The following is a 9593-nucleotide window of genomic DNA, read 5'->3' on the forward strand; positions in this document are numbered from 1 at the left end:
ACACAATAAAGGCAGATACTAGCAGCAATGTTTTATTCACCACTGTATATTTACAGAAATCTATTAGTGTGGAAGAATGTAGCAGTGCTACCTGGCTTTGCAACAACATGCAGTCTCCATATAAACAATGTCAAAAAACATATTGAATTCATTTACAGTGCCAAGTTGAAGTAGTGCTATCATCAAGACACAATAATATGCTTCCAGCAATCAATCAACACTTGTCTTCTCCCACAGCAATGAACGGTTGAGGGGAGGTCCACTGAATTTACTGCTCACAAAGTCAGGACAGTTTCCATTCATTTGGCTTTTTTCTTCGCCTGAAATAAAAATAAAAAAATCTTTTGAGTGATGACCATCTATCACAACTACATAAGACCAGTAGAAGGATAGCTGACTGTCACTTACTGCACTTATAAAGCAGGTCTTTAGTGCTTCAAATTCCTTGGCACACAGGTCCTTCTTCAGCTCCTGTCTGCCTGTTGTGGTAGCTGCCACGCACTTCCCGTACACTGCTGCCTGAATCACACAGAGGTTGACAGAGGAAAACAAAGTAAGTCATCTCATTTTTACTGTCTATCCAGGATATTGGGAGATTTTGTGATTTACAAGACAATTTCCCACATAAAATGAAAAGTCTAGTTTCTGTTACACTTTGCTGTCATTCTCACTACCTAGTTCTTACAACTCCTACTTAGTTATATTGTACACAATGTTTACTGTGAACATAGTTTGTATTTGTCTATATGTTCATATACAATCTTTACTTATGTGTAATAGTGTAACTTCTCTTCATTACTATACATTATTATTAAAGGTTTTTATTTTAATTCTGTATTCTTTTACAACACAGCACATTTTGATCCAATGCTAATTTATTTTTTCCATCTTAATTATATAAATAAAACATACAAACAACCAAGTGCCTTATAATAACGTAACAGGCATGTTCTTGTAACCTGCAGTATCTCAGCAGTCATCTCTCAGCATCATCCGACAGCCAAATGCAGTAGAAAACAGTGAACTGCATAATGGATGTTTACCTGTGGTGCTACAATATGAACTGACTTACTGTCTGTGGGGGGGAAACTGTTATTTTGATGATGTTAAGTGGCTTTAAGTGTATAAGCAGCTACCTGGAAGGAATTTCAATGCTACGTTAACTATTCACAGACGTGCACGGCAATATTTCCCTTTAAACAGCTCTCCTCTGTCAGTGCTTACCTCTCCAGTACACTGTGCAAAAAGTTCGGGGAAAAGTCTTATTTTCTCTCGACTGCGACTCCAGACATTTGACCCAGACATGGTCGCTGCTCGTTTGTTAACAAAGGTCCTTCAGGGTTTTAAGTCAGCTGACAACCACGATAAATACGAGCTGATATTTCAAAAAACAGACGTTGCTTTACGGTTTGTTAAATGTACTAGCAAACTCATAAAGCATTTAAATAAAAAATACACGTCAACCACCAGATAAAGCATTTCTGTAAGCCATGGATAGCGCCATATTGTTGACCCTGTCATCAAGGAAACGTCCGGCACAATGTTCGCTATTGTGATTGGCTCATCCACCTGTCAATCAAAGTGTCGGCGCTAGCGTTCCTGAATTTGATTGGCTGTTTTTTGACCTCAAGCGCGTCAAGCCCGCCAATAGACTTTAAGATTTTCCTAGCTGTCACCTCAAGCCCCGCCCTCCCCTCGTACCCCTACGAGGAAGATGAGTAACCCGCAGCCAGGATTGCTAAATCATGGCAACATTTATGGAACGATTGGCCTTTCTTCAGAAAGTAAGTGCAGTTTACGGTCGTTACTAGTTGTGAAAACCGTTAACGGCTCGACGGAGGACGGTGAAGATGGCGTACGTTAACGTGTCTGTTTGAATCTGTTAAGTTGTGCCATCACTAGCTTGTTAGTAGCCTGCTAGCTAACTGCAAGAAGAAACACATTTGGTAGTTAGATATAAGTTAATTTGTCAGCTGACCTTTAGGTGGGCTCGTTGAAGTCTGAAAGCAGCAGGCTGGCACACTGTTAGACCCAAACTAACCCGGTACTCCCGGTAACCCTGGTGTCATACCAAGCTTGTGACCATGTCAGTATCTGTTTCACCATGAATCAAACTGAGAAGCACACAGGCTGGGTTATAATCTCATGATGTACGGACTGTGCAGTTCTCATAGGGTGTAACACAGTGCCTTACTGTCAGTTTGAACTTGTGATTTAGTATCACACTTATTTATTTATTTTTTTTAAAATCTGTTCCACCAAATGAAGGTCCCAACTCTGATGAAGGCTACAGCAGATGATGAAAACCCCTGTCCTGGCTACCTTTTCCAAGAGATTGGAAGTATCCTTTGGCAGCCTCTGCTGTGGTTCAGCCAGCACCTGCAACTTCTGGACACATGCAAAGAAACCACCTTAGCTGATAGCTGCTGGATGTCATCTGTGGTCTACAAAAAGTGTGAAAAAGGGCTTTTAATTAAATGATTAATTATTATTATTATTATTATTATTATTATTATTATTATCATTATTATTACCATATTATTAAGAGAAAATGTAATGTTTTTGTATTCTAACCAGGGAAGACTTTGTCCAGATTAGACATACTGACTCTATTACACTATAGTAATACCCTTAACCACTGTCACACTGTAGAAATCTCCCATGAGTCTTTAGGTTATGGTCAGTGTTTATTGGAGTACCTTCTGGAAAGGCTCCAGGTGGAGTCCTGTCACGTCAAACTGAAGGTAAGGATAGTGTTATTATTCAAGTTTCTGTGTGTAGTATGTAATTGTTAGAGGGAGCTGTGTCATGTAGCTGCAATGTATAAGGCTTTTTATGTTTTACTCCCTTTCCTGTGTGTGAGTAACTGTTCCGTTCATGCTTCTGTTGTGTTAGGTGCTGAAGATCTTTGTCCATCTTTGTGGTCATGGCTCAAACCATTTCCTGACAGAACTTAGAAGGAACTCCACCTTCATCCAGCAAGCATCAGGTTAGACATTGTGCTTTGAGCTCCATTTAACTCTCATCACTCTGGGTCCGCTCCGTCACCCGAATACTCACTGGCTGTTGGGTGTTGTGCTTTTTAAGTTTACAGCGGCCCTCCTGATCCTATCCATGGCACAGCATTGTACCAGAAAGTGAGAAATGCAGCACAGGTGAGGTTGTGTGTATAATCATAATGTCAATCATATATCTGTGACAGCTGGGCAAACACACTACAGTTTTACTTGTTGTGGATGCAGGAAGTGGCCAGGTTGCTTTTCACAGATACAATTTCCACAAAAAGCGGCATCTCCCCACTGAACCTGGCTCCCCCAAAAATGGGTGAGTAATAACAAGCCCTTCATTTAATAACAAGGACTATACTCCACACAAATCAATTAATTACACTGTCACATAACACTGGGGTTATAGATATGGATACCCTAATAAAACTTGAACACCTTATTGTCCTGTTATATGTAATAATACTGTACATCATCTGACATATTAGAGTGTCTATAAGGAGATTAATGAATTTTAATCAGTTACATTAAGGTTCTTTGTATTTTGTGAACCTAAAGCCCTGAGTACAATATGTCTTCTGTGTGTCTTTCTGTCCAGGTATGGGCTCAGCAACTTCCCACAGGTCAGGAATGCAAGGCTTTGGATACAGTCCAGGCAAGCAGGGGACAGGTGAGTCCGACAAACCACCCCACACACACACACACAGTATACAAATCCAATCAAGCTCATCGTCTATGTACATTTCTGTACCCTTTGTACTGTCTGTACCTGTGCTTCCCAGCAGGCAGTGACTCACTGCTGGATAAGATCCAGAAAGCTGCAGAGGTAGTGGCCAGTGCTGTGCTTCCCCCAACTGAGCACCAGGGCATCCGTCTCCATGACAACCATTACCGGGCCGTAGTTGCGCCTTCTGCGCCCATAGAGGTGGCCGTGCCCGCGTGTGCCTATAACCTGCCTGCTCGTAGACCAAAAGGTGAGATGCTGGTGTGATGGAAACATGGGCTTAGGTTTCTAAATGGAAGGCTTGAATCTCACTACCGTGTGCGTCCACCACAGCGTTGACCCAGCGGTGCCCAGGGCAGGTAGGAGGCGGATGGGAAGAGACTGACAGCGGCAACAGCTCCTCTCACAACTCCTCTCAGGATATTGCCGCTAACAGCAGGGCCTCTGTGGGCAGCAAGTCAGCTGGCACTGGGAGCCAATCAGGCGCCAGTAGAGAGAGCAGTGGGGACCTATCAGAACGGTGAGTGGCAGTGTTAACATAAGATAAACCCCACATATTCTCCCTTTGTCCACATTATTGACATTTCTGTCTCATACGCTGTCTGCTGTCCAGGGTGGAAGCCTTGCAGTTGGGGGACTGTGGCCAGGAGATGGCACTCATCAGCAGACTGACTGAAGGATCCAGAGTTTTCCTGTCCAGAGAGGAAAGCCAGCACTTCATCAAAGAGTGAGAGCATCTAAAATCAGACTGAGAATACAGCTGCTTCTCCCTTTACGAACTATATTATTTGTCTATTTGACTGCTGATGTGATGTGATTTCGGTCTTTCTGTTGTCCAGGTGCTCCACTCTCAATTGTGAGGTTGTGCTGGAGTTGCTCTCATGCAAGCTTCAAGATCCCTCAAACACTGTTAAGATGGTAACAATGGATAGAATTCACTGAAGATCCAGGTTTTCTTTATGATGCTGTGTAATCCTAATACTCTTTGTTTTCCTCCAATCCTGCAGCGAGCACTGTGTGCTGTTTCCTGCCTCCTGACCTCCGACCTCCTCTCTCTGGAACAAATGTTTGGAGCTACACAACGGAGGCTCCGCCAGTTGAGTGAGGGGGCTCCAGGACCGGTGGCCAACAAAGCCACTAAGGTAGGAGAGGAATAAAGAGAAAGCTACACATGGTGAAGACTGATAGGACAGAACTAGATAATACTCAAAATGCTGTAATTTATTTGTTCTTATCTCCTCATACCAGATCCTGCGACAGTTTGAGGCTCTGATGGGTGGGTCTCCACACGCTCCAAGGCAGGATACAGCGAACAGCAGCCATCACGCAACAACTAATCAGCTTCCTACATCTACATACTCAGACCCTTTACTACCAACCCACTCTGCTGACAACACCAACCTCAACCACTGTCCACCTGACATCTCACCCAAAGCTGTCACACAACCACCAGATCATCCATCTTCCCCTTCCACTCTGGCCTCGGCCCAGGGAGACTCCCGAGGGGAGCTGATGAATGACAGCGATGAGGAGAAACTTTCTCCCATTCAGCAAGAGTTAGTTCAAAGCCAGGTAGAGCCAGTCAGGACTGCTGAGGCTAAATTAGTCGCTGAGGAATCCGAGCTTAACGCAGACTGGAGCTCTTCTCCTACCGCTGAGCCCCAGAGGGAGCAGCCCTGTCTGAGCAGACTGTCCCTGTTCAGCGGTATGGAGCTGGTGACCAAGGGGAGGCCCCTGTGTGAGAGAGCGCCAGACATGACGGACGACAGCTTAAGGGAGAATCCAGCTGTGCATAACAGTATCAACATCTGTAAAACCAGTGACAACGCTCTGTCAATTAGCAGCCAACCGGTATCAGCCTTCTCATTTGTCAACTTTTGACCAACGTTTTACAGCTGGAACTGTCGCACTTAAACCAATGATGTCATTGTGTATATCCTTTTCAGAAATCTATTTAATTTTATAAACTCAGATCAGATCTGTATGGTTATAACTATATATATATATAGACGGCATATTCACGTCATGTTAGGATCGGGTTTCCTGTTCTTATCTGTATATTGCCTCCTTAGAAGTTGTATTTAAGGAGCAGTTTGGGTCAAGAGACGTAGGACAGAGTATGGATGAGTGCCCTCATCTGTCATGGTTGTCATGACTGGTCTGTAAACTGAGTTGCTGTTTGTTGGCTGAGGTGTAATATCTGAAGAGTATTTCCCAGGAATGGTTGTATTAAATTACAGGTTATTATTGCTTTATCTCAGGATTCCTTTAAGCGAACTGAAACAACTCTTACGCCTCTGCAGCACTCCCTAAACCTCTGAGGGGAGAATCCCTCAATCTCTAATTTGCACTACAGTTGCTTTTCTTATGGACTCCTAAACCTACAAATTAGTTGTCTTCCATATTTTTTGGTACTAAGCAATTATGTCAATGTAAATGTTATGAGTGTTAGTTTACAAATTATTTATTATGTCTATCCTTAACATACCTGTGAGAGTGGCTGTAGAGTGCATGTCTACGATTTAAAACAGTTTGGAGAACTAATGGAAAAGTGAATTATTGAGATTTTCTGTGTGCATAAGTGAAGTGTGGAACTATGTGTGTTAAAACATCTACAGTCAGCATAATGCAAGATATCCGATTTCAGTTGCTCATGTCACCAAATAAAAAGGAAATTACCTTCATTATATCATTTCAGTTACATACTGGTGTTGAGTACTGTGGAATACAGTACAAACTACATGCCCAGATGGTACTCCAACCTGCTGATGCGTACAATGAACACTACTGATGTATTTTGTTTCAGTGAACACGAGCTATGCTGTTGGACAGGCTGAAGAACAATAAAACATGCTGTATTTTTGCGACAGCACTAACCACTACATAAATGAGTCTTGTTATACTGTACTTAATAGAACTCTAAAGACCTCCTTTCAGTAACGTTTTATTTCAATGTCAAATGATTTGGAAAATTACATAAAATATGAATCACTTTCACATCTCTCATTTTATTTGCAACACAGTGTGCTGGTCATATTAAACCATACAGAAACAAGTATGGCTGACAGGCTTACGACACACACACGATGTGTAAAAGGTTACAGAAGTAAACACATGGTTACAAATTGATTTAGAGAGTGTTTTCTTGAGGCTGTTTTTGTTAGAATTACTGTGCTGAGCATGACGCTGCCTGAGCTGCAGACTCCACTGCCTGCTCTCACAACTCTATAAATAGCCAGGGTCTAATCTGAGGTTGGACTTTGGTGGTGAGGCTCATGAGGAATCTTTGTTCCATTACCTTTAACTTACTGACCTGCCACACCAAAACATTATGGATTAATTTAGATAGTGAAAGTAACTGCAAATACAGCATTTACCACTTTGGTTAAAGAAAACAAATAAGGCCTAAAATGTTATTTGACTTGCTTGTTTTAATAATGCTCCTTGGGAGTGAATCCATTGGCCTCCATGAACTTCCTTTGTGAATGGGATCACTACAACTCCCTCTTCACAAATACAAACATGCGACTGACTTCCCCAGTCGAGAGTAAACAGAATGAGGAGTTATTGAGTAAAGTGCTTAGCTTTATTTAGTTTTGCAAGCACTTTGGATCATCTTCATCACACTTTTCTTGTGATTAGCACCAATGAAAATGTCCACGCATCAACGCACGCATGTAAAGAGAACGATACCTCTTTATAAAGTGCACAGGGTGCGTGCACACACACACAAACACACATACACATCAATACTGCACAGAAAACCACAGTGGCTGGGCCATGGAAAGGCGGATGTGCTTATGGTCTTGACAAATGGTACATAGTGAGGTGGGGATGAGCCTTTGCGCCCAAAATCTGTAAACCTCCCCACACGTCATCCCCTTCCCCCCTGACCCGAGTGTGTCGCTTGAGGCTTTCAAGGAGGAGCCACCGTGCCAGCAGTGTCAGCACTGATGGGCGAGGGACCAAAGGTCAGGAGAGGGGTCAGAGGTCACGGTCATGTTGAGCCTGGACGCCCTCTGGTCTGCAGACTACTGAAGTGCGCCTCCCTCAGGACTCTGTTGATGTAGTCATAGGAGACACTGCTGCCGTCGCCATGGAAACCATGCTGCAAGGAGCTAGCAGAGTCTTCAGGCTTTGGGCTGAGGGAGTACTGGGTGATGCGGTTGTTCTGGCTGTGTATGCATGGCCTGGTGGTGGCCACTATTGCTCTCTCTGGACTACTGATCCCATTACTGCTGTCGCTGCTGGAAGACTGCAAAAACAGAACAGAGATGGGCTCTGAAGTGTAGTTTCATGGATGGATGCAGAAGCTTTAAATAAAACATTCTGAGGTTTTCCTGATAGTGGTGCATTGCATGTGCAATGCAGAGTCACGTGTATTTATATGCATGATGCCAGATTGCTAATAAATGTCAATGGGCATTACATAAGCTAAGAGAATGAATGACCTTAATAGCAGAAAGCTTAATGCTCTACCAAAAGATGACTTCATCACACAATCAGATAAATCTGGGTAAACTTATATCTGTGTGATGGTCAAAAAATGTATGTAAAGATCAAGTCAGTCTCACCTCTGAGTCCAAATCGGAAACAAGCAGGCTGGGACCACCTCCTGATCTCTTGGCCTGGGGACTCAGCTGTTGGTCCTCCTCACTGTCACAACTACGGTGTCGTTTCCTGTGCAAAACAGAAATGGGAGGAACAGAGAGTATCGTGAGTGCAGTAGAGTGAACATAAAAGTGGAGGAAAAAATACAGTGTGACAGAAACGATGCAGGGTGGGGGGAGAGAGATTGGGCGGAGAAAGGCAGAGTATCTAAAAGAGAAAACATGAAGAGGAACCAAAAATAGCAACTCACACTCAGGCAGTTACATGATCAGATATGTGGCACTCCCATTATGAGAATACATTGATCAACATACACATACACAGACTGAACATACAGTGTGGATATTACATTGTCACAATGAATTGTCTAGGACATTGTCTTGGCTTTTGATAGTTGTAATAGTGATCTACGTTACAATAAAGTGCTACAATTATTAGGTGTAATATTTTATGTGTAAAAAAAAAAAGAAGAAGGTTATTCTAGTTACCTGTTGTCAGTCAGCATTTCTGCAGTCTTGACGGGTGTTTTTTTGTTTTGTTTTTTGTTTTTGGCAAAGGGAAAGGTGGACCCTCCTTGTGAGCCGGACTGAGATATCTTATTTTAAAGCTTTGGCTATGTTACAGCTCCACGACCATTTCGCAGAAACTCAGTATGACAAGCTCCCTCTCATCTCATCAGAAAGTCATTGATATGTGTGAGTGAGCAATCTCCAGCCGGCTGAAACACAGCTCGCCGTAGGGTAGCAAAAACCTCAGCTATGGGTTAGTTCCGACCTGTCACTGCTCCAAGTCCAGTCCGCCCTGCCTACGCCTCGGCGGTGGTACAAACTGCTTCTCGGCGTTTGAACGATAACCAGCTAACTACCAGTTATTCTCGTTTACGCCGTGAAATCTCGAGGAACTCCGGGAATGACAGAAAAGGGAGCAGCTAGCCTGCTAGCTGCTACCGTACAACGTTATATACCAGCTACTTGTCAAGCTAACTACTTTAGCTAACTAATGCTGCACTATGCTAACTGAAAGTTCTTCCGCTTTCGTATTCCGTCCACTTGCCGTTAATTGTGGTTAACTGTTGCCTGTACTTGACAGCAGCCCGACGCTAAAAAAAAAAAACTCAACGAGTAAAGTTGAAACCACATTAAATGTTAATGTTGTCCGAGCCGAGGTAGGATAAGTGACAGTCCGGAGTCGTTAGGTGTGCCATAGTAGTGAGCCTGTCTTCTTCGCTTGTCGTCAATGTCGCCTCAAGTGAA

The 9593-nt window shown here is 43.2% G+C and overlaps 3 protein-coding genes across 4 annotated transcripts; 1 reads left to right on the top strand and 2 right to left on the bottom strand.

Annotated features, from left to right (window-relative positions):
- Positions 1-19: 19 nt before the first annotated feature.
- ndufaf8 (NADH:ubiquinone oxidoreductase complex assembly factor 8) lies at positions 20-1532 on the bottom strand. The gene is made up of 3 exons (XM_051417248.1): positions 1225-1532; positions 409-519; positions 20-320 (listed from the first exon to the last, which is right to left on the bottom strand). Exons 1-3 carry the CDS (start codon positions 1303-1305, stop codon positions 300-302), a joined length of 213 nt encoding a protein of 70 aa, XP_051273208.1. The 5' UTR covers positions 1306-1532; the 3' UTR covers positions 20-299.
- A 156-nt stretch (positions 1533-1688) lies between these two features.
- Positions 1689-6617, top strand: tepsin (TEPSIN adaptor related protein complex 4 accessory protein). 2 transcript variants are annotated; one of them, XM_051417189.1, is made up of 13 exons: positions 1689-1784; positions 2269-2341; positions 2653-2744; positions 2896-2989; positions 3088-3155; positions 3243-3324; positions 3604-3675; positions 3788-3979; positions 4063-4249; positions 4343-4456; positions 4569-4647; positions 4737-4871; positions 4978-6617. In XM_051417189.1, exons 1-13 carry the CDS (start codon positions 1746-1748, stop codon positions 5608-5610), a joined length of 1860 nt encoding a protein of 619 aa, XP_051273149.1. In that variant the 5' UTR covers positions 1689-1745; the 3' UTR covers positions 5611-6617. The 2 variants fall into 2 exon arrangements, with proteins under 2 accessions (XP_051273149.1, XP_051273150.1); XM_051417190.1 differs by having other exon boundaries at positions 3791-3979.
- Positions 6618-6656: 39 nt separating this feature from the next.
- Positions 6657-9040, bottom strand: si:dkey-21c1.1 (uncharacterized protein LOC100150256 homolog). Its single transcript, XM_051417198.1, has 3 exons — positions 8829-9040; positions 8304-8409; positions 6657-7984 (listed from the first exon to the last, which is right to left on the bottom strand). Exons 1-3 carry the CDS (start codon positions 8843-8845, stop codon positions 7727-7729), a joined length of 381 nt encoding a protein of 126 aa, XP_051273158.1. The 5' UTR covers positions 8846-9040; the 3' UTR covers positions 6657-7726.
- Between the last annotated feature and the right edge of the window lie 553 nt (positions 9041-9593).

Source organism: Dicentrarchus labrax, unplaced genomic scaffold (assembly GCF_905237075.1).
Source record: "Dicentrarchus labrax unplaced genomic scaffold, dlabrax2021, whole genome shotgun sequence".
Lineage (NCBI taxonomy): Eukaryota > Metazoa > Chordata > Actinopteri > Moronidae > Dicentrarchus > Dicentrarchus labrax.